This window comes from Syngnathoides biaculeatus, chromosome 23, assembly GCF_019802595.1.
Source record: "Syngnathoides biaculeatus isolate LvHL_M chromosome 23, ASM1980259v1, whole genome shotgun sequence".
Classification (NCBI taxonomy): Eukaryota; Metazoa; Chordata; class Actinopteri; order Syngnathiformes; family Syngnathidae; genus Syngnathoides; species Syngnathoides biaculeatus.
The window spans coordinates 11,259,245-11,284,420 of NC_084662.1; the positions used below are offsets into that span (position 1 = coordinate 11,259,245).

Here is a 25,176-nt window from a genome sequence, read left to right on the forward strand (position 1 = left end):
AGCTCACGCTTGTCTTCAAACGTGAAAAAAAGATGCCATTCCTCAATTCATCACTGTCATCCGCCCAAACACATAAATCCTCAAATAGACACCTCAGGAAAGAGTAGCAGGTGGTACCGCTAGGTGTAACTGCTTTTTGTCACGGAATTAACCAAACATACACCGTCTCCCAAAATAAAGCGTCGTCTGTAAAGTTGTTTACGATGTTATTCAAAGAGGAAAAAGCGTCAGTGTATTCCTATTGCAAATGTCAACAAGCCCTGAGGCGTGTAAAATGAGGCAGGAAGTGTTTAATTAAACATTTTTTTAATTGGGGAATTTGTATCTCTGAATGGGAGGCTGTGGCTATGTACGGATATTTTCTTTATTAAAAAGCTTTCCTTTGGCTAAATTTATGTTAATATTATCTAGGGTCAACAAATTAAATATGTGACGCCCCCCACTCCAACACCGGCCAATTGAGAATGTGCCAACTGTCAGGTTACAATCTAATGACATGTTTCCCCTCCCTTGGCTCTACAGCGCCCCCTACCGTCCGCATCATTCACTCGGGGCACGCTTGCAACGTGGAAGAGGAGCGGCACACGGAGCGCGTCTACACCATCCGAGAGGGCGAGACCCTGGAGCTCAGCTGTCTGGTGACGGGACATCCTCGGCCTCAGGTGAGCCACTCAGTGTCTTGGAGTTTTGTTATCCCAGAAGAGACTAAGGGCAGCACGAATGAATTGGACACGGTAGAGAAGGTTCAATAGTTATCAGGACCGCGGCAATCTACTGTGCATTGGAAACATTTCCATCACTTGTTGACAAATTTTATCCTAGTGGAGATTAATGGCTCCAAGTGGAGCTTGTGTAGTATAACACGGTGGAATCGAGAGATACGGCACAGAAACACCGTATGCTAACACTAGCACGGGATTTGAATTGGGTCATTTCTCGGCTTGTATCCTCAAGTGTTGAATTACAACATTTAGAATTTTGGCTGCAGGGTGTAAAACTGCCAGAGTTAAGGCACTGGCTAGTACCCATTAGCATATGTGTTTATTTTGGTGTTAGTGGAGACTAATGCTAGCAATAAAATGGAGGACAGCAGCAAAGTGGCGACTGTGGAGTGTAAACGTGCAGCATCCAGAGATGAGGCACAGCCTATGCCAATGTTAGAATGTGTGTTTATTTTGGCTTATTTCTCGCCACGTACCCTGAAAATGGCGCTTGGTACCGGGACGTATTGACAGACTATATCGACTGAGAACAGCAATGAAACGGCAAAGTGGAGACTGAGGAGGGAAGACGGCATGGAGACAAAAACAACACGTTAAGATAAAGTTAACAAATGCGTTTATTTTGGCTAAGCCTAGTGCCTGCTGCAAAAACATTGTGTCACAACAGCGTGGTAAGGCAAAGGCTAAGCTAATGTTCGAATGTGTTTGTATTGATCTAAGAGATAACGAAGAACAGCAAGAAAAAAGAAGCAAAGAAAAAAAAGTGTCATGCCAAAGTGGAGCCTGCAGAGTATAAATCATCCAGATCTAAGGCATTCGTTAATTTAACATTAGCATTGGTGTTTAATTTGCTCATTTTTAGCCACGTGTTGTCAAATTTTGCGGGTGTAATGCACTCGCAATTCCCTATTGACGTCATGCAGTATCACTGCGGTTCATTATTTTATTTAGGGGAGTCTGGGGGGGTTGACAGCCAATCAGCTCACTCGCACTTAAATGCCAGCTAACTTAGTCCATTTAGGGACAAATGTCAGGCGTGTCGCCATCACATTTACAAATGCTGGCAGGATGTACACACGCTAACCTTTTAAAAACTTGTCCAACGTTGCTGTAAATCTACGCCGCGGCGAGCTCGTCCGCATTCTTTGACGCGCCCCGCCCCCTTTGATCGATAGACGGCATGCGCGCCGTTTCTCGAGCAACAGCGTATTGATTGTTAGGGTTCAACTGGAAAAAGGTGACACTCTTTTAAATAGCAGGTCACCAGATTGTGAGGGCAGAATTGAACCATCTTGCTTTCGCTTCGCAGAGAACCCAATAGCGATCGTAGCGGACACGTAGCGGCAACATAATGTTTACCCAGAGTCGGCATTATTTTGGAATCGTTTAAGAAACTGCGCAGGTCAGGCACATAATGACCGCACAGCTTTATCCAGCCTCTACATAGAGGAAAAACGTGAATAAACGCAAATAATAACACTTGGGGGAACCAAACTTTGAATTTTGCGGAATTCAAATGACGATACGATTGGGTGAACGCATCGCAAGCCTGGAATATGTTTTAGAAGTGCGAATAAAATGACATTTTTTTATTTTCTTACAGATGAAAAAAATGTGCATTTCCTTTGTGAATTTCCCCATTCTGGTACTGATAAAGGTTATCAAATCATTTATTACTGAGGGATTTAACTGGCGTATTTCGAAATGTGAGCCCATATCAATGGAATCACTGGAACAACTAAAGATGAGGCTGTTGATTTTTCGGACAAGTTCACAATTATGCATCTAGGTGACCGGATAGCTTGACTGGATTTTTTTGAATGACCAGACGCACCGAGTTGTGATTTTTTTTTTTTTTTTGTGCAGTGTCAGTAGCCCTCGTGAGGCTCGTTTTTAAACATGGACAACAAAATCCATAGTGTCTGGAATAAAAAGTGTTGTCTATTAAATATTTTTGAATATATGACTGAAATCAAACAGATTTTCCAAGAAAATTCTGAGGACTTAGATTGAGTTGAGCGTGTTGGGTGTTTAACCCGGTCCATTTTGTTCGCCAGTGTCCTTTTTTTAGACTTGCCCTGGTCTGTTTTGTCTAAAACTGTTTCTTTCTACCTGCTACGGTTCATCTATTGCCGACTCTTTTCGGCGCACAATCTTGTCAGTTTTTCCTTTTTGTTCCTTTTTGGTACTTAACCTAGCCTCTCTTTTTTTCACCAGACATTTCTTTTCATCGCCCTTCCTGATATGGTTCTCCCCCTCCCGCGCAGTCTTGTCAGTTTCGGTTGCAGTTCTTCCTTTTTGGCACTTAAACTAGCTTCTTTTGTCACGAGACATTTCTTTTTCAGCGGTTTATCTGCTCTGTTTCATCCACAGATGTTTCTTTTCACTGCGCTACATTATCTGTTTCATCTGTAGATGTTTCTTTTTTTTTTCGGGCCCAACTTTGCCCGTCTTTTGACATTTCTATTCAAGCGCTTGGTCTGTTTCCATTTGTTACTTTTCAGTGCTCTACCCAGTCTTATTTGTCTTTTGACGTTTCCGGTCAGTGCTTTACTTTGTCTAGTGTTTATTTTCAAGGCTTTAATTGGTCTTGTTTGGCCACGGATGTTTCATACACATGCCCGACATTGTTATTTACGGGAAGAAGTTTCTTTTCAGGACATTCTATTCAATATATTGTGTGAGTTTGATTCCATGCGAGGGCAAAGCAATTACGCGTTGCTTTTCATGCATTCACTTTACAGTAGTCGGGCAAAGGGTCAACATCTTCATCAGACAGCTATGATTTGAACTGTTCACACTCTGATAACTTCTGCTCTTTGGCCTCCGCCGTCATTGAAAGAGTCCGCAATGATGAAGTCATCTGCCCTCGTCTCCTTTGGCCTGGCCTCCATCCATTATGTCCACACAACACTGTTTGACTACCAGCCTCAAACAGGCTGCCACCACACAGTGCAAACACATTCCCCCCCCCTCCCTCCCTCTTCCGTTTCAATTATTCTTCAGCCAGATTCGACTCGCAGTGCCATGGGTCAGCAAGTACGAATAGGCCAACCTCTGACCTTTCGGAAATTTCACTTTGAGGCAGAGCTCTCGGCGTATGTGATCTGTTTTCCGAAGTTCCCGAGACGCTCGGCCTTCACTATCAGTGAGGATAAACGCGGTGGAAAATGAATGAGTGAATCGTTTTTCTTTTCACAGTTTGCCTTGTAATCATCCTCAATGGAGCCGCACTTAACCCTCAACCGTCACTTGGAGTTCAACCTGCAATTAACAGCGGCAGCATTCAAACATGGGAGATAAATACAGATATATAGAGTTCAGCTTCTGCTTCTGTTCCTCCATAGATATTTCTTTTCAGCACCTTACCATGTCTTATTTTTTTGTTTCAGTGCTCAAACGCTTTCTGTTTTGTAGATTATGGGTGTTTTGTTTTCGGCATTCAACTTGGTCTGTTTCGACTGTATACAATTCTTTTCACTGCTTTACACGGTCTAGCTTTTCTTTTCAGTGCTTAACCTTGTATCGTTGTCGTTTCCCCTAATCAGTTTTGGGCCATAGATATTTCTTTTCAGCGTTCCACTTTGTCTGCTCAGTGCAATCTGACGCTTGTTTTCAGAGCTTCCTGTCATTAATTTTCCCTTTTAGCGCGAGACTTGGTCTTTTCCATTCCCAGGATATTTTTTTTATTCCGTGCTGTTTCATGCATGGGTGTCTCTTTTGGCTCCTCTACTCTTCTTCTTTTCCTTTCGGCTTGTCCCGATTAGGGGTCGCCACAGCGTGGCATCTTTTTCCTTCCAAGCTCATCTCCTGCATCTTCCTCTCTAACACCCACAGTCTTCATGTCCTCTCTCACCACATCCATCAACCTTTTCTTTGGTCTTCCTCTCGCTCTTTTGCCTGGCAGCTCCATCCTCAACACCATGTCCAAACCATGGAAGTCTGCTCTCTCTCACCTTGTCTCCAAAACATCCAACTTTGGCTGTCCCTCTAAAGAGCTCCTTTCTAATCCTATCCTACCCGCTCACTCCGAGCGAGAACCTCGACATCTTCATTTCTGCTAGCTCAAGTTCCGCTTCCTGTTGTTTCTTCAGCGCTACCGTCTCTAATCCGTACACCATGGCCGGCCTCAACACTGTTTTATAGACTTTCCCCTTCATCCTAGCGGAGACTCTTCTGTCACAAAGAACACCAGACACCTTCCGCCAACTGTTCCACCCCGCTTGGACCCGTTTCTTCACTTCCTTACCACACTCACCATTCCTCTGGATTGTTGACCCCAAGTATTTGAAGTCGTCCACCCTTGCTATCTCTTCTCTCTTCAACCCCCCCCCCTCTCTCATTCATGCACATATATTCCGTTTTACTTCGGCTAATTATTCATTCGTCTCCTTTCCAGTGCGTGCTTCCATCTTTCTAATTGTACCTCCACCTGCTCCCTGCTTTCACTGCAGATCCCAATATAAATTTTGGCTGCTCTATTCTGATACTTCATTTTAATGCTCTACCTGGACTTTCGGATCACTGATGCTTTTTTTTTTTTGTAGAACTCTACATGGGCGTTCCCCAGGTTTAATTTCAATGTTTGACATTCCCTGTTAGGTCGATATTTTTTTTTTTTTTCAAGCACTCTACCTAGCCCGTTTCATCCTTGTCATTTCAAAATGTCGCCCACCTAGTTTACGAGACATCGTTGGCGCAATAGGTTGCAAGTCTACGTATTTTCTTCACTTCTCGGCCAGTCTGTACTTCCGCCATTATGTTTCATTTCCTCCCGAGAAATAGGACATGCCGTGATATCAACGTCTCCATTGGGCCGTGTCACAAATGGTCAGGGTATTCCGTTAATATAGACCCGCCGCCCCTGCGCTCGCACTCTGTAATTTGCACCCCCCCCCACCGCCTCTAATCGGTTGATTGTGATGCTCGGCCACAGTCGGCTGCGCGGGTGAGTGGCACGGACCACCGCGGGCGTCTAAAAGGAAACACGGTGGGCAATTAGGAAAGCGTCGCACGGAAGGACGAGGGGAAGCGTTGCAACAGGAATTATGGGAGATTCGCCGGCATGAAGGCGTGCTGCAGCATGCCACGCTGGCATAAGAGCAGACGCCGGGCGCATTTCAATCAGCCCTCACCGCCGCACCGCAGCATGTGCGGCTTCAACCGCTGCTCAGACTAATCTGGACGGGTTGCACTTTCCCCGTGAGCAAATGTCGATCCTTCTATTGCAATGTCGGAATTAAGTAGGCATTATTTTTTTTTTTTTTATTGGCTGTACTTGTCCTTGTTTTATACATTTTTTTCCAGACAATGTTTCTCCAACTGCGGTCTGCAGACTTCTATCTAACAGGTCGTGAACATTTAGTGTGAAATATTAGGGAAATAAATCACGTAGCATTCAATCATGCACATTTAATCAGAAGTAGGATTGTTTGGGGGTCCTCAGAAAATATTCTTCATGGACACAAAATTTTTGACAAAATCATGAAAAAATATAATAATCCGTCAGCGTTGATGGGAGAAAGAGCGATTATCATGTCGCTAGAATCTGCCAGCGACTCTCAGATCAAGAGTGTTGGCGATGCACTACTTAGACCCAGGAGGGGTCAAACTGTTCTTAGCAGGCATCCTCATGGTTTTAGGGGCTCCTGTGGGGTGGAGTGGGGTGGGTTCGGTGTGGGGTTCCAAGTAGTTTGAGGCTAAGCGAATGTCCCAATCTTATATTGCGGGAATTCTGCTGAGGTCAACACAAGCCTCGCTGGCTTCTGTGTTTTAAGATCCTCAGCGGCTGTGTGAAAGCGGTGTGGAAATTCCTAAAAACTTTGTAATTTATGCTGGCGAATTCAACTTTTGCTGAACTCATGGTGTTTCTAACAGTTAGCATCGATCATTTGCTGAGTTTGTGCTTCCCCCCCCCCACTTGTATGGTGTGCTGTTCTCTTCATCAATTTGAATCAGACCAAGAGAAGTATTCTCTCTTAAGGGTGCTCATTTAGAGCCTTTTTATTTTTAATGGTCACAGATCCTAATAAATGTTGCCATAGGACTTCGATTGTTTGTACAGCGTTGGTCTCATGGCCGAAAAAGATACGTACGGTGATGTCGGACTATTTGGACTACAACGTACAATCTAGATGCTTCCATTTGGTGCTTCGCTTGACCTTTGCGTCAATAGGTGTTTCTTTTCTGGTCTTTTTCATCCGTAGATTTTTTTTTTTTTTTCTGAATCACCAGTCTATGCAATTTGTTTTGTTCGTATCTTTTCAGGTATGTTTCTTCCATAGATGTTTTCTGTTGGTGCTCTACCCTGTTTGTTTCATCCATTGTCCGTTCTTTTCTAGTTGGTCTCCCCTGTAGATGGTCCTTTTCAGCGATCTATTTGTCAATAGAAATTTCTTTTTTTTTTTTTTTTTTGTACTCTAAACTGTCTGTTTCATTTCTAGATGGTTCTTTTCAATGCTCTACCCTGTGTGTATTGTCCAAAGATGGTTGCTTTTTTTTTGGGGGGGGGGGCAACTACCACCTCTGTTTTGACAGTAAATGTTTCTTTTCAGCATGCTTCCCTGTCTTTCATCCTTAAATGTTTCTTTTCTGTGTCCAACCACCGTAGATGTTTCTTTCTGGCACTTGAACCTGCTCGTTTGTCCGTAGACATTTCTTCTCGCTCTCGCCGCTCTACTTGGTGCATTTCCTCTGCAGATGTTTCTTTTCGCCCCTCTACCCAGCTGGTTTCCCCTCTGTTTCCTTTCAGCAGTCTGCAGTTTTGTCTGTCAAGTTTTTGTTTCCTCGCTCTGTCTGGTGTGTTTAATCAATCGACGCTCTTATTCAATGCTCCACCCAGCGTTTTTTTTTTTTCTATCTGTTGGATACACTGTATACTATTCTTGGTATCACCATCAGCCTAAGGTAGACTTCAAAACATGCCATCACTTTGCCTTTAGCTCCTTAGCAAGCATCTACTACAGGGCAACATTTGTTTGGTTTGTGGGCAGCTATATGAGTGGGTTCCATTTAGGGTCTACCTCAGGGTGGTGCTGTCAAGATAAAAAAAAAAAAAAAATCAGCAGTAGCAGCAGCAGCAAATCTCCGCACGAAGTGATATCCCCCCGTTTCATCTGATGCTATCTGTGTGGATGTTATCAGCGTGTGGAGATGATGCCAGCACTTTCCGGTGAGAAAGGATTGGATTCTAATTTGCTGACAGTCAGACAGGCCTGGGATACGTTGAAGCTTTCTGGGCACAGCCAGTCCATCTGTGGCTTACTTAGGATGAGGCATTGAATGGAGCCGTATGCTGGCCGACTCCGGCTGTGTGTGCCTTCCCCTCAGGCCGCAGTTGTCACACTACCTGTTCACGCTGCATGCTTTAATGAGGACAGGGGAGGGCCATGATGGAGAGTCAATTACAAGTCAGTGTTAGGTTTGGGTGGGGGGGGGGGAGAGTATTGCTATTTCACCTTTCATTACACAGCCATGTCACGGGCTAACTGGGTTCCGTCACTTAGTGAAAGGCAGTCATGCTTTCGGCGCTGCAAGAGAGGTCGGGCTTACCTGGAACAGCACAGACTTCGGGTTTTGTGCTCATGGCAATCCTGAAACAGGATTATTATTATTATTTATTTTTTTTTTTTTAAATGTAAGAGGTTGTATTCGACCAGTACATTTGAGGATGGCTGAATCTGAAGTTTCCTCAGTGGACTGTGGTTTGCGAGGTCCCTTAACCGGAAACTGAAACTTACCTCCACCCTGATCTTTAAACCACATGGTGTCAAACTCACGGCCCGGGGGCCAGACCGTGAAGGCAAATTATGAGTACGAACTTCCATGATTTGTGTCCAAATCTGTAAAAAATGTCAAATTGTGATACAATAAATGATAATGTTGAGATATTGCAACCATTACTGTGTCCCCAATCATCAGCAATACTTAAAAAAAAACACATTAACCTTGATTTCTAATTCCAAAACTAGCTCATGAATTTCATATATCAATATGATGAGGCGAAATAGGTTAATTGTTTCTCAGTCATAACGGCCCTCTGAGGGAAAGCGTAACTTCCCTACAACATGGCCCGTGACAAAAATGAGTTTGACACCCCTGCCCCATACCTAGCGTAACCTCACCCTCATCCTAACCCTAAAACTAAAAAATCCCTAAAACTTAACCTTAATTTTTTTTTCCTCATCATGTATCATGTCTGTTATGAGATATCTTAACATTGAATTGATTTTCTAAAGCACCGAAAATTCCAATACACTATTAAATTTTTTTTTAGATAACTTCCACTGCCTTATTCTGCTGTCTTCTTATCTACCTTTTTATCAAAATACTTTTGAATTTTTTGGGCGAATAATTGCTTCCGCTTATATGATGGACCCGGTAAAAATGTACTTTTTTATACTTGGATTTATCTTACTAGACCCAAAAAGGGTACCTATGTTTTTCTCTAACTCTATTGCAGTATAATCCATACCTGAACCCTAGTAGTAGGTAGTAGTAGTATATGCTTAGTCACCTCCATGCAAGTTTCTTGAAAAAAACAAACACTAAATATAAATTAGAAGTTTTGAATGTTTCTTTGTTTGCTGTTTCCAGATCAGATGGACCAAGACCGCCGGCAGCGTGTCGGACCGGTTCCAGGACTCCAGCGTCTTCAACGAGACGCTGCACATCGCCAAGATCCTGAGGACGCAGGGTGGCCGCTACTACTGCAAGGCAGAGAACGGCCTCGGCTCGCCCGCCATCAAGTCTATCCGAGTGGACGTCTACTGTGAGTAAGAAGCGTAAACTAAGACCTCGGTGCCGCTAGCTAGTCGCGACCCGACAAAGGTTAGCATGTGTTTGAGGCATGCTAAACCACTCAACAGTGGAGCCAGCAGCAGTTCCGGGTTTTGTTACCAATTCTCATCTAGCGGAGCGGGTAAAAGATGTCGACAGGTGAGGCAGGGGTCCGATTGAGAGTGACGCCACTTTGGTTCTGGTGGCTTGAAAGCTAACTTTTGCAATCTCTGGCTGCAATCGATATGTCCCTGCATAAAAATTAGCCACTTATGCGCGTTCCACCTTCCACGCATTGTCTTCTTTCTTATCCATACCCCTGCCAAATGGTACCATCTTATTTGGAGAGGGTCGAAGACTAGAAAATCATTCAGCAAGACTGGTGGAGGAGGTCCTGGATAATTCACGGCGCGAAGACTGGGGGGTAATCAAATGACGGCCTCGCACTCCTAGCTCCTTCTGCTGGATGGCATTTCGAGGTCGCTCCCGAGAAAAGTAAATACGAACCGGAAAGCTCTAATTGCGCTCCCGTGGAAGCAATTTCAGATGAATGCAATATCTACAATAATGGAATGAGTTGCTATGTTGGAGAGGAAATATACTCTACGTGCAAAACACCGCATGAATAAATAATATATATATACAGTGAAATAATTTGGACAGGCTCATGAGATTTTACAAAGCCTTTATGGGAGTCCCATGTGACATCATTTACCAACATTTTGGTCAAACTGGATGTTCGTACTGAAAGATAGAAATGAGAAATAATTTGTACGCACGACATTGCAGGAGGTTCTGCGCGATTTGTAGGAAGTCTCGTGTCATATCACGTTTGAAAAATTTGGCAAAACCCTAACTTGTACAGCAATGTAAAATAGTACCACAATTTATTTTATCGCTTTCTTTAAGCAAAGACATTTCTTACCTTCAAATAGTTGAACAAAAGGCAGAGTTGCCATTTTTTTGGGCATATTTAATACGACGCCCTGGCATGTGGCCTTGTCCACTCATGTTGTACATTAGTTTACATTGTATTGCAGTATCACACAACTTCTCCTCCAGTGGTGACACGAGTGATGGCCGTTTGCAGCGCACACTATCCTTGACTGGCTGCTTTGCATATGCATTTTTTTTTTCATAAAGAAACTGATGTTTTGGATTGGGACCTTCCAACAAAAATAACTTGCTACATGAACATGTGGTTTTCACATCATCTTAATGAAATACATGCCACATGTCGTCCAAAGTTAGCTGGCAAAGGCTCCAGCGCCCCCACGCTGCTTGTGAGGATAAGCGGCCATGAAAATCGATGGATAGATGCCACATGCAGGCTGATGTGTTGGCTGTGTTCGAGTTTTAAGGGTATGCATGTAATGTCACGAGTAGAATTGTGAGCTATTCTCAAGAAGATATGGCAGAAACGGCACAGGAAGTTCATCATCATTGTGCAAAATGGACATTTTAGAGTCGCCATAAAATATGAAACTCTAACCTGCTGACTGAAAGTGCAGCCCCCCAAAGCCAGTTGAACTTGTCAACATAAAACTTGGTCGGCTCGTGTATCATGAGTAGGTCTGCAAGCAGCCATTTTAAAGGTCATGTTGGCCATTTCCAGGTGAGCTTGTCTTGAGAGATTTTGTGCAGTTTCTACAAAATGGGTGTCAAACTCATTTTTGTTGCGGGCCACATTGTAGTTTGGGTTTCCCTCAGAGGGCCGTTATGACTCATCACATTGACACATGAGATTTGTGACTTACTTTTGGAATCAGAAATCAAGGGTAATGACTTTTTCAACGATTGTTGATGTTTGGTAACGTAAAAACGCAACGTTATGATGTTTGATGTGACAATTTAAAATTTTGGTACAGATTGGAACAAGAATCACGGAAGTTGACATCCATGATTTGCCTTCGCGGGCCACATTAAATCACGTGACGGGCCGGATCTGGTCCCCGGGGCCTTGCGTTTGACACCGGATGTCCGTGATTAACTTGTGAAATGTTTGAGGATTTTTTTTTCTTTCCATGTGGGTAGAGCGATTTTGAAATTTCATGACCTTAAAACGCAAAACCCTCAAAAGGTTGACTTTGTAGTTTAACGTAGTAACGTGAATTTGTGTTGGCATGACTAAATGTAATTATTGATTCAAACCCAGCGTGATCTTTCAAAAGTGGGCTCCACAAGGTTTCGCTGCCCCTTGCAGGCTTTTGGTCTCGTAATAATCGCGGCAAGATTTTATTCATATATGCGGCTATTATTAGATCAAAGGCAGCTTCATAAAGGCGTAACTCCCCATCAATAGAATCAAAGGACATTTCCACGGCGAGATGGATGGCGGATAGAGGCGCGATGACACGCGGCGCCATCATTTACACTGATAACCGAAGCCAGCAGCCCGCGGGAGCCGATGATTGGTCTGCCGCCAACTCCGCTCTAACACATTTTGTCCGACAAAGCGCATTTTCTACCTGCTGACACCTCTGTTGTTTGAGGTCCGCGGAGGACGGTCCCGAGGAAAGTTAATAAAACAAACCAGCCTCAACTCTTAAAATGGATCGATCCTCGCCTTTCCCTGCTAGGAGCTCGTTTAGCCTGTTTTCCTTTAATTTTGTCCGCCGTGCGTTTTGCCGCAGCGGCTAATGTTTTGCTGATTGAAGAGGGCTTAAGAGTTGTGCGGGGGCAGCAAGCTCATTTCAGGCTCAGGGAGCACATTGACCACTATAGCTAAAAGAGATTTGCGGCGGTGGACGTGAGTCCCCAAAGGGGGATGGAGTCAAAAAGCAAACACTTTTTTAAAAGACGGGGATGCTTTTGGAAGTTAGTTTGTCGGTGTGCTTAATCCGTTTGATCTGTTTTATTGGCAGCGGGGGGCTCAGGGAGGTTACAGGACGCCGGCGAAGTCGCGGCTGTCATATTTAGCGCAATGCCGCATAATTCCGACGTCTTAGTGGAAAACAATGCAAAGGCAAAGCCGTTTGTTTAGTCAAACAGAACTAATCCAAATGAGGACTGAATATGCTCAGTGCGCGCATGTTCAGAACTCAGGGGTTCTTAAACTGAAAGTCTGGGTCCAGAAATGGGTGGCTGGTGAACTTTTATTGGGTTGCTGCACATTTTCTCATCGAAGGGCTTTGTTTTAATACATTTTATAATAAAGTCACGTCTGTTAAATTTTCTTTTGTTCGGTTCTCGGCAGTGTTTCGTTCCTACGCCACGGAGGTAGCACTAATTTCTACCTCCGTTGGAACTGGATATATTCTATCATTAACCAGTTGTAAAGTCATAGTAATAGCAAATATTTGTATGAAAAACACTTTTTTCCCACATCTATAAAACAATTGAATGAAGAACTGATGACACAGTCTGACCTTTCTCAACTAGTTCAATACGCGGCATCCCTCGAAGCTCGAAATGTCGGATGTTGATACCGTTGTAAACGAAGTACCCCCTCTACTGTATGTGCATAGAGCTCGTGCACGTGACGTCACCATTTTCACAGCGCCATATTGCCGGTCAAAAAAAGCTGCTCGACAGCGTGGGGGACATTGTTCTCAAATGAGTCCAATGCCTTTTTAAAACGAGAAAATAAACCGTCCCTCACACGGAGGTTTACGTAGGTTAACATGTGGCCGCAACACGCTTCTGCGTACGCGGGTTGAAGCCTATCCCAGGGGTTTATTTTTCTATTTTTTCTATTCTTTTTAAATATGCATTGGACTCATTTGAGAACAGTGCATATTTGCTGTCACGGAGAGGTTTACCGAAGTTCGACATGTGGCCGCAACGCGCTTCCGTGTACGAGGAGCCAACTCGCTGTCTTTTTTTTCCCTTTCCAATCATAATGAATGCGAGTTTGTGTAAAACCAGGGGTCATTTATTTAAATATTGGTATTTGTATTGAAAAAATCTGAGTGGCTTCATCACTATGTGGGATTTATTCTTGATTGAGAACAGATCCAGCAAAGATGTATTTGTAGGTGTCCAGACTTTTCTACGCTTTTAAACTCTTCCGTGTAAATCTCGACGACTTACTCGCCTGATACGCGTGTAGATTCAGTTGTCCAAGACAATCGGAAGCGGGTTAACGGTCCAATTTCTTATCGGGGAAAACAACGACTTCGGCATTAAGTATGGGTCCTCTATGCCAAGTGTCTCTCGTTTTTCCATGTACTTTCGTTTATTACCACCTTCTAAATGTTTAACGGTATCGGACAAAACTCTGTAAGACGTATTTTCGCGTCGTCTCCAACCGACTTAGCATTGAAGAATGCTTTGTTTGACCGGCACTTCCGGCCAGTGATGTAATTTCATGAAGTAGGTGCACGAACTCTATACACTGACAAAGAGCACCCAGTACAGGAGTACCGTTGCCTAACAGGTCACATGATAGTTTACCAAGTCAAATACATTTTCTGCTTATTACACGTGTGTGACCGTCTTTTTTTATTATCTGGAGAAAAAAAAAAGACAAAACAAATAACAGTGTGCTTTTTTTTTTAATCTTGTAACCACCAAATCAAGATAATAGTTATCTTTTCAGGCGACAGCAGCATTCATCTTGTCCTTTGAATTTATTTGTCGCTGCAACAACAAAGTTAAAAAAAAAAACCCTGATAATTATCACCTCCTTCACTTTTGTCAAGAATTTCATTTTATTAAATATTTATTGTGATTCATCCGTGTTTACGCACGGAGGGAACCGAATTTGGTACTGCCCATCAGGTTCAAGAAGACGCTCGCGCATGAACGCGCTTCACACAAACAAACACGCACGCCAGGCCGGATAAAACCAGTGCGTCGGCTGGTGTGTGTTTGCCTTCCATCAGCGGAGTTCACGGAGATGCTCGCCGAAGGCGTTTATTCAGGCGTTGCTTCATCCGCTTTCGACGCAACAACTTTCTCCAAAGCTCATCCGGCATCAAATACTGATCTGTGCGCTACGTTCAAAAGATTTTAAATTCCAGCCACCAAAACTGAGGACTTGCAATGGAACATAAAACTAATAAGTTTAAAAGTCCAACCAAAAGCATGTTTCACTTTGTGACATCATGTACAGAATTTTGGTAGGATGGTCTGTCAAGAGTAAGACCCACCAAAAACGTGCCGGCGTCCTACTTCTGAAGCCTTTTGGAGGAATCAAATTTCCCTTACGGGCCCTGCTGAGCCGCACTTTCCAAGCCTCATGATGTATGTAGATGAGGATGCGCGAAAAGCGTCTCTTAAGTGCTTTTGGATGTAAATGAGGCGGTTTGATAAATGCGGCGGCGCGGAGAAATGATTCGAGCCTCGTCGGGATGGCGTCGCACAATGCGCGTACATTATGGAAATGTTTGCTTAATGGAGGTAAAGGCGGTTTGTGATTGCCCATTAGTCTCTCAAGGACTTATCAGAGGATTGTCTCGACCTCACCTCCTTTTATAATTGACTGTGTTTGTGTCCGATATGCTAATGAGATTAATTCCAGCATTTTGTTTTTTTTTCCTCCCCTATTGGATATTTCTCCTCTTTGTTCTCGCTGCATTTTGTTTTGGCTGGAATAACTACAGATTACCTGATGACTTTACTCTCATCCATATTTTTATTCATTAAAGGTCAAGTGTGATGAAATGGATGATTTTTTTTAGTATGTAATTAATGAAAAAAAATCGGCAGCCGGTATGGACCCATTCGTTTTTTTCACCACAAAACATGATTTTGTCATCAATGGCTTTTTGTAGCTCCCGCCATGAAAATTTGTTTTCGAGAATAACCAGGAAGTGACGTACAGGGCAGGACTCGTTTGTTTCTATTAGTTTTCCCCGCGGGATGTTAGCTCGTTGTTCCTTCGTGTTAGCCAAAATGCCGGCTCGTTGCATTGCTGGATATTGCTCGAACACTCGGGAGGACGGATTTATCCTTCATAAGTTTCCAAGAGACCCGTTTTGCCGTGAAAAATGGATTGCACAGACGGAAGCGACAAGAGTTTCCTGGCTCCCAAACGACAGGTAGGTGTGTATACAGCTACTGAAAAAAATAATAGTAATCCACGTAATCCGTCTCTCATAATGAAATCAAAGAGCCGCGTACGTATGACAAGGGTGCTAAATGTGTCCATGTGCACGTCTGACGGCTGCGCTCGGGCTCGCAGACGGCGGCTATGAATAACACTGCCGACAACGGCGTAAAGCGGCTCGGTGCCGTGATAAGACATCTTGGCGCCGAAAAAGAGTCGAGTCGGGTGGCTCGTCGTGGCCAGCCACCGGCCTCGTCAGCCGGGGTGGCTTGTTGCGCGGGGAGGCGGTTTGGCCGTGATCCGCACATCATCGAAATATGGCTCAAAACAATAGGATAATATTTACCCAGACACTTCACTCGATTGTGAGATGTTCTCGTCCGTGTCTGAAGGGGCGTGTCCCATTATATGGGCCAGAGCATATTTTCAATGGCGAATGTCCGGGGTGACGTCACGGACAGGAGATGCAGCCAACATGCCGACCACTCGGATTTCGAATGACACTTCCGCAACTTTGCGCATGGGTGACGCGCTCTCCGCTCATATTTATTTTTTCGTATAGACATTGATGTGATTAATGTTACATGCATTTTCCATTGCGATATCTATTTTAGAATGTTTATAGGGATGACGCTTGACCTTTAATAGTTGTTTTTGAACCGATCCTTTTTCGTTGTGCGCCTTTTCCAGATGTAACTTTCTTCTGGCCTCTGGTTGGCTGAAAAATGCTTTCCATTCAGCACTACCAGTTGTTGCTACTGCAAGTGGTAGATTGCCAGGATTTTCAACAAAAAGGCAACCAAATACGGACAAAGCTATTGATGCTACCTACCGTCGCTCTATCTTCGGAGTTGTTTTTTTATATTTGCATTGTGTCACATATTTTTTGTGTTGTTTGTTTTCCTGTGTAGATGCATTAGAGAGGACATGGGGGGGGGCAGATGCAAAGTGAGTGGATGAACAGGAGATTCATTACACACACACACACATGCATATGCACGTAGACATGTTTGTGTAGCAGATGAGTGCTTAATTATTCCCCCATCTCATCAATGGGAGGAAGAGAGGTTGCTGAAGTCTTCTGTTTGTCGCACACCAACAGCATTTTTCCATGGGTAGGGTACTATGAAAAAGTGTCATCTGTGAGGATTGTGGAGCCATATACATTCTAAATTTTTTAAAAAAAGAGAGACTCTTTTCTTAGGTATGTGACTGCAAATGCTAATTTGTCTGTGTCTTGTGATTAACCAGCGACAGTCCAGGGTATTGCGGGCCAAATAACGGTCGAGCTCCACCTCCGCCGCAACCCTCGCCTGATGAATAATTACAAGCTAGTCATGCGCCCTGTACTGCATCGTAACTCTGTTCTTAGTGTAGCGGTAATACACATTCACGCAGTTACGAGCCATAAAGTGCGCACCAATTAAATGCGCATTAAAAGCTCGCCGTCTTTTGTTGGTCAACATAATCTATTTGATTATGCGCGCTAATGGAATAAAACCAGGTTTACCGGCCCGATAGCGGAGCTGACTGCTGATGAGCGCGCGCGCGTGTGTAAAGTGGAGGAAGTGCTGCTTTGGTTGCAGAATACTGTATTTCCACAAATAGTTGGTCCGTGGGCATTCGTTTCCTCGATTGAACCAGGGATGCGTTCTTGGATTCGAGCTGTGCTGATATACAGGTTTGCCTTGCAAGATGGTTGTGAGACCATCCTTATGATCATTTTGTTTATCAAATGTTTATCATTTAGGCTTGCGACTGCTGCGGGGTCATGAAACCGCGCCGTTGTCTGTTTTTATTTTTTTGTTTTTCACACATTTGATCAAATCAGTTATTTGTTTGTCGTTGAAGATTCGAGCTGTTCTCTTATGTAGTATGTTTGCTGAAGTGTGTACTTACTACACACACATGAGATCATGCTGATGTCCATTTTTATTTGTCACTTTTTTTGTATTGATTGATTTGTGTGTGGGTCGGCACGGCGGATCATTTGGGAAAGCGTTGGCGTCACAGTTCTGAGGTCCTGGGTTCGATCCCAGACCCGCCAGTGTGGAGTTTGCATGTTCTCCCCGTGCCTGCGTTGGTTTTCTCCGGGTGGGCACTCGGGTTTCCTCCCACATCCCAAAAGTCATGCAACATTAATTTTTACGCTCTAAATTGCCCTTAGGTGTGATTGTGAATGCGGTTGTTTGTCTCCGTGTGCCCTGCGATTGGCTGGCGACCAGTTCAGGGTGTACCCCGCCTCCTGCCCGTTGACAGCTGGGATAGGCTCCGGCACTCCCCGCGACCCTTGTGAGGATAAGCGGCAAAGAAAATGGAAGGATGGATGGATGATTTGTGTGTAGCTTATCCAATCAATGGGAATGAACCACGCGGCATTTGGCTAGGTAAACCACTCCACTAGCGTACACCATAGCAAGTAACAAATGTGATTCCACGTGAATAAAAAATACATATCAGCGCATTACTGCCTAATTCTGTTAACAGTGATATGTATGTGAGGCTGCCATATTTCTGGGCTCTGACCAAGGCCGGTCCCCCCCCCAAAATTCCTCATTCCCCCCGGAGAGCCACGTCGCCGGATATCTGCGTTACACAGGTGGCAGCGTCATCATCAAAGCGGGGACCCCATCGCTCACCCGGGCCGTTACAAAACACATCCATCCGCGGATAGACGCAGCGAGCAGGAGGAGCGGGTTATTGCGGAGATAGAGGTCAGCGTCGGCAAGATGGAAAATTACCTGCTTGGATTCATGTTTTTCATCAGCACGCCGACGGTAGTTATTGATCACTAATAGTGCTTATTAGCCTCTTGACCAGCACGGGGGGTAATGCATTGCCGCCCACGCACACCGAGGTGGCTGCCCTATCGTATTTAAAATGGCACCCGTGTGATTCCCTATGCATCATGCACCGTGTCGTTTTGTCACCTTTTGTCATCTTTAGTCTCTGCTCTCCGTGAGCATGTGTCATTTAGTCCGGACTGGAGGAGCGATTTATTAAAAAGTAGCAGAGTGGACCATTGAGCGGAGTGCAGTCTTGCGTTCACTCCCTATTTACAGAACCTCGAAAGTGTTTTGCTTGCGCCGGTGCCAGAGGCTCAAATCACTCACTGTGCTATTAAACCTTGAAAGCAATTGAATTCACACTATTTCATGATATTCAGCAACATAACTCAAGGTACTAAAATTACTACAGTCACTGACAATGAAAATATATCAATTTGAACTTCAGACCAAATGATGATACCATGGTCTGATATCGTACTGCTATTGTCACGGACCCAAATGCAGGACTTCGAGGCAGAGGCATAATGTTCACTGTAGTTTATTCCGGAAACTGGGTCATACAAGGTGTAGCACTCCGACAAGCTAGGCTAAGCGGGATCCAAAAGACGTGCAGCAAGGTCCGATGACTCTGGGGCAAACCCACAAACTCAACAGGACAGGATCAAACTAAAAGGGCACAGAATCGCTGTGGCTGGGGTTACTCTAACTTCGGCGTTGAAGCGGAGAGTCACACAGGCAGTGAATGCAACTTACTAACGCAAGGCAACGAACTAATAAGCACTAGGTGTCACCGCCCAGAGCGGTGGCGTGGCCACGCCCCTCTTGGGACTGATGATATGTTGTAGTTTTGTAGCTATTGTGATCTATAGCGTTAATTTTTTTTTATTCCCCAAATTCATTATTTCATAATCAGTATTATTCGGCTCTCAGCCATTTTAAAAACAGATTAGTAGGGGTGTAGTTGGAGAAAGCACAGATATTATCACACATCTTTAATGATTCTGTGGCTGTCTGATGACAAAGTACCCGCGGACAAGTAAAACGTTCTCTTCGTATAACTATCGTCGAGTATCACGGATGTTCCCGTTTCATCGATTAGCGCCGTATCGCATCAACGGTTGTGGCGCGAAGAGCTCGCGGTTGACGGCGTCCGGTTTGTGTTTTCTTTCCCGATCCATCTCGGCGGATCAGGCAAGAGGAAGAATCGCATCAAAGTCAAGGGGGAAGCAGAGAAGTGTTGCGCTCGGCGAACACCCAAGAGGCTCCCGAGGAAGAAGAAAAGGTCTGCTGTTGGCGTGGGTTTTGCGCGCTGGTATACGCACTGCATGAAAGGGATTTTTGATGTGATAATGAAGTACCTTTCTTGAGTCCTTCATCCCAACCTGTCTGCCTATTTGTCCGACAAATGTTTTCATAGCCCCCGTAAAGCAAAAGAAAGGAGAAAAAAAAAATCTGACATTCCGGAATGAAAAGCTCATTTTTTTTTCCCCCCTTCATAGGTACTTGAGTACCGTTAAAAGCGACATGGACGCCTTTTTTTTTTTTTTTTTTTTTTATTCTCCAGGATTTTTGAGTTAATTGCACTCATGCAGCATCGTCACATGCTGGTTCGTGGGGGTGGAATTTTGTTTGAAACTCATCAACTTTTTAATCCGCCGTAAACATTTCCATATTTCAATATTTATCTCCCGCTCTCTCTCTTGCGTGTATGCTGGGAGCATCCGCTTCATCTTTTAGCCCTACTTTACTTTGCTCGCGGCCAACTGATAGACAAACACACGAAAATAATGCAAGACATTTATGTTATGCAACAATTCTCAATTGGGTGGGTCGGGACCCAAAATTGGGTTGCTGACCCAACACGGGCACGTAATTGCATTCAATTTAGACCGCATTTACTTTTCGCATTTAATTAAACGGCTCTGGATGGATGAATTTACATTTTTTTCTGCCCACATTAGTCAATTTTATTTTTATAGCCTCTAATAAAAATTGAAAAAAAAAAGATTTCAAAGGGCGGTGGTGCGACTGGTTCACAGCATTGGCCTCACACTTCTGAGGACCGGGGTTCAACTCCCAGTGCCCCACATATTCGGAGTTTGCATTTTTCTCCCCGTGCCTGTCTGGGTTTTTTCCGGGCACTCTGGTTTCATTCCACATCCCAAAAACGTGCATTCATTGGAGACTGAATTGCTCGTAGGTGTGATTGTTAGTGCGACTGTTGTCTGTTTCCATGACAGCACGGGTTGGCTCCAGAAACTCTTGCGACCCTTGTGAGGATAAGCGGCTCGGAAAATGGATGGATGGTATTTCAAAGAGCTTCTCTGACCGCACAGTTGCTAAAAATCAGGGGGAGCTATTGAGTGACATTTTTTTTTTTTTTTAGGGTTCTGTCCGGGATCCCTAAAACACAAAGATTTTGACCAGGATGCTTCCAAATTTTTGGGGCGTTTGCAGGCATGTTGACACATTCAACCAGTTTTCCCCTTCAACAGTAAATTGAGTGGACGTGTCTACCAAAACAGCATGCACGAAAATGTCTCATGGGCACATGCTCAAAATTGAACTGGAAGTCGGCCATTTTGCTATGAGTCACTCTGACTTCTCTGGTCTTCAACTATGAAATTTGTCCAAATGAGCTCACATTAGCCGGAGGTTTCCTAGACAGATGATTGACAGGACAGGGAGCCATTTTTTTTTCCGTCATTTTGAGAATAAGATTTGGAAACTAGGCGTGAGATTGTTAATTTTATACATGTCCAATGTGCACGTCAAAGCAAAAGGTGGCACTGCAGGTCCACACCTAAAGCTGGAGGTGAATCGTTTCCCCACACCCAAAAAAAAAAAAAAAAAGACATAATTAGTCAGACACGTTTTCATCAGCGAAGTTCTTCAGGGAAACGTGACATATTGCAAATTCAAAATATTTACAATACCCGAGACCTGTTGTGCTGCTGGTTGTCACAACAGACGAGACCGATATTCAAAGAGGTCATTCTACGGAGCACCAGCTGAAAAGACCGGAAAATAACGAAGGATTTCGGCAATTAAACATGACGATAGGATGTTGCCCAACCAAAATACACACACGCCTGTGTCGCGATTTCTGGTAGAAATTATTCTTCTCAATCTCAAATTACCAAAAAGTATTTATAATGCCAAGTTGTCTCATTTGAGAACAATGCGTGTTTAAAAAAAAAAAAAAAAAGAGGTTCATGAGGTTTAAGGTTTAAGTGTGGCTGCAATCGCTTCCATGTACGTTCCGTGGAGACCACTCCGTCCTCTTTTTTTTTTTTTTTTTTTTTTTCCAATCATAGTTATTGAATGCGAGTTTGTGTAAAACCAGGGGTCATTTATTTCAATATTGGTGTTTGTATTGAATGCTAGCTGAAAAGATCGATGGATTCCGGCAAAGGTTAACGTGTGGCCGAACACGCTTCCGCGTTCACGAGCCGTCAGAACCGTGACTATGTGATGAGAACAGATCCAGCAACAAAGTATTCGTAGGCGTCCAGACTTTTACACGCTTTCAAACTTTTCCCTGTAAATCTCGACGACTTCCTCACCAGATCCATGTGTAGATCCAGTTGTCCAAGACAAGCGGAAGCGAATTATCAGTCCAATTTCCTATTGACGAAAACATCCATTTTGATTAAATACGGGTCCTCTGTGCAGAGTTTATCTAATTTTTCCACGTACCGTCCTTTATTTTCACCATCTAAATGTCTGACGGTGTCGGACAAGACTCTGGGCGTCTTGCTCCAAGACATATTTCCTTGTCGTCTCCAAGCGACTTAGCATTGAGCAATGCTTAGCTTGACCATCAGTATGGCGACGTAAACAAAAGTCACGTGATTTTATGACGTAGGTGCACGAGCTCTATGTTCCCTTCGTTTTCTCTACATGTCCTGGGAGTGACCACGTGACAGAAGATTTGTTCCCATCTTATGTCGCGCTGAGCAGAGCTGTCACTGTGTATGTGTGTGTCTATGTCGCAAATGAACCGCAAGTATCCGAAAGGTAAGAAGGTGATCCAGGGCCAAGTTCTCGGTAATGAATCTGTATACTTACTGAAAAAGGTCCCGAGAAAGCCCCCGCGATTGCCCCTCGCCTCCCTTGTCAGTTCCCCCAAAGGTAATGGGTCTTACCTGGGATGCCGTAATGGATCCTGGATGAAGTATTGACCATTGCTAGATTTTGATTAAGGGGGTTGCAGGGGCAGAACGTCTTTAATGAAATGCAGGAATCAGCATTCTTTGGCAGAGGCACATGTTCATCCTCTCCCTTGTGTTCCCCATCCGCTCGTGGACTTGAAAAAGCAAGCTCGATGGCCCGGTAGATGGGTTTCTTTGAAAAGGTGCCGATTTGCATGTTAAAAGACTCGACGCCACCGCCTGGTAAGGCGTAAAACCTTTTCCAATCCATTCACTCAACTGAGAAGTGCCTTTCTAAAATGGATGACCGGTTTGTTGACAGCGACCCCGTGAAAAAGACAAGAAAATTCACAAGTAGACTTTGGACCTCTCAAGTCAAGCTGTCAACACCCAAAAAAAAAAGTGGTGCATTAAGAAAAAAAAAAAAGCAACACCAAAATGACAAGTTTGTTTAGTGGACCCGCTAGTCTGTGTCGAGAATTTGCAGGTTGACTTCTCAACACTGTACCACCTTTTTGGTTCCCTTTTACACAGACAGGGACCATCCCGCCTCTTCGACTACCTCCCAAACCAGCACATTTTTTTTTGGGAGTGTTGACTCCCCTACTTTGTCTGAAGGACAATCGATTTCAACACAGCAGGGGTGAGAGAAACGAGTTTCGTGCTTTTCACCGCGCTCCCGCCGCTGTTAAACCCGCAATACTACCCCTTAAGCTGGTTAATTCAAAGAGCGAGCCCCTATTCCGCGTCGGCTTTGTTGACACAAAACAGCAACAATTGCTTTCAACACAACGGGGTAGCGCTATCGATATTTCACGACGTAATCCCGACTACCCGGAGGCTGCAAATTCACAGGTCAGCCGGACTGTCCAAGGATAATTCCCAGCGTTCAGTAGGTAGTGTGAAAGGAGCTTTAGCTTGTCTGGTTTGTTGTCTTTGCCGGAGCTCTCGTCTGATTGGAACGGTCGCGACTTGGAGCATCGGCCGAGGAGTGCCTTTGAGTTGCATCCTCTCAAATTCAGCCGTTCAAGTCGTTGCCTCGTCACCGGAGCGGATAACCGGGGACCCCTTTCACACTGTTAATCGCAATCAAGAGCCGGGAGATCATCCGGAGAATATGTAGCGGCTTTATTAAAATCGAGTTCCCGCTCAACGTGGATAATTGCAAAATGTCCAAATCTGGTTTCCAGACCTCGATGACCCAGTGGTGACGGTGCACCAGAGCATCGGCGAGGCGAAGGAGCAGTTTTACTATGAGCGGACGGTGTTCCTGCGCTGTGTGGCCAACTCCAACCCGCCGGTGCGGTACAGTTGGCACCGCGGCCGTGAGGTGCTGACCCAGGGCTCGGACAAGGGCGTGGAGATCTACGAGCCCTTTTTCACGCAGGTAAGACAGACGCGGCGTGGTGCGGAAAAGTCATAGTAGAGTACGCAAATATTTGTAAAACGTTGTTTTTAGCAAAGAGGAATTGCGGCAAGACAGTCAGTGGTCGGTAGAGTCGGTAGTTTCCTAACCCTACCGTGGTTAAATTCCCCCTACAGCAGGGGTGTCAAACTCATTTTTGTCACGGGCCACATTGTCCTTGCATCTTCCCTCAAAGGGCTATTATGGCTGTGAAACATTAAATCATCATATTCACACATGAAATTTATGAACTAGTTTTGGAATCAGAAATCAAGGGTAATGGGTTTTTCTAACCATTGTTGTTTGGCAACACAAAAATGCTTGTAATAGCTCGACATTATCATTTATGATCGGACAATTTAAAATTTTGGTACAGATTTGAAGAAAAAAAAATCAGTTGTTACACACGATTTGCCTCTGCGGGCCGCATAAAATCATGCAGTGGGTCGGATCTGGCCCCCGGGCCTCGAGTTTGACACCGGTGCCCTACAGTCATGTGAAAAAAACAGTAGTTTTGTATCATCAGAGGTTCTGCTTGTATGTCTGGGTAACACATGGAACCATTTTGGTCCTGGAAAAGATGCAAAAGGGTGAACTCGAGAGTTTGCAAATGCGGTTTGTCAGTTGCGTGGTACCCCGAAAGACTTGTTGCGTGTGTGTGCGTTCGGAGGGGAAGAGTGGCGGCCATGTTGCCGCCGACTCTTGTTCTTAATCCGCCCTCGCCCCCTTGCTGCCAAAGTATCAGAGCCAGTCGGATCAAAGCTCCACATCCTCATCACAGGCTTGCGGACCAGGGGGGATAATGGCTGACAAGTCCAGCGCGCTGCTTCAGCGGAGAGGAACCCCTCCCCCTCCCCCCCCCCGCTGAGCCCATCAGTGCTCCTGGAAAATAGCGGCAGGGCCCCTTATTGACTCAAGAGTCATCTAGACGTCCGTATGGCGCCGCGTGACACATTTATTTGCCAGCGCATACCCATTTCCGCGTTCCCCCCCCCCCCCCCCGCGTATAAATATTCATCCCCGTGACCTTTTTTTTTTTCCGTCTGCATCCGTGCCCTGGCACACATTTGCATACCGCTGTCGTGGTTGTCGTCCGAGCTGCAGGGGGAAACGAAGATCCTGAAGCTGAAGAACCTGCGGCCGCAGGACTACGCCAACTACAGCTGCGTGGCCTCCGTCAGGAGCGTGTGCGGCATTCCCGACCGTAGCGTCATCTTCCGGCTCACCAACAAGACAGGTACTGGTCAAGTCAGCCATCATTACAATCTAATCTTCGAAATGAATTAATAAACAGAATTAACAAAGTGGTTAGAAAGTGGTAAACTACATTTAGATG

The 25,176-nt window shown here is 44.7% G+C and overlaps 1 protein-coding gene across 6 annotated transcripts in view; it reads left to right on the forward strand.

The window, feature by feature from the left end:
• LOC133496745 (MAM domain-containing glycosylphosphatidylinositol anchor protein 2-like) overlaps positions 1-25,176 on the forward strand; it is a 175,004-nt gene that overhangs the window by 60,646 nt on the left and 89,182 nt on the right. For 4 of the 6 annotated variants that reach the window (XM_061812667.1, XM_061812671.1, XM_061812668.1 and 1 more), the window contains 4 exons: positions 523-662; positions 9,318-9,492; positions 23,626-23,821; positions 24,941-25,077. In XM_061812667.1, coding sequence (XP_061668651.1) covers positions 523-662; positions 9,318-9,492; positions 23,626-23,821; positions 24,941-25,077 — 648 coding nt within the window. Of the gene's footprint in view, positions 1-522; positions 663-9,317; positions 9,493-23,625; positions 23,823-24,940; positions 25,078-25,176 lie in introns of all 6 variants that reach the window. The other 2 variants (XM_061812670.1, XM_061812673.1) reach the window with 1 other exon arrangement.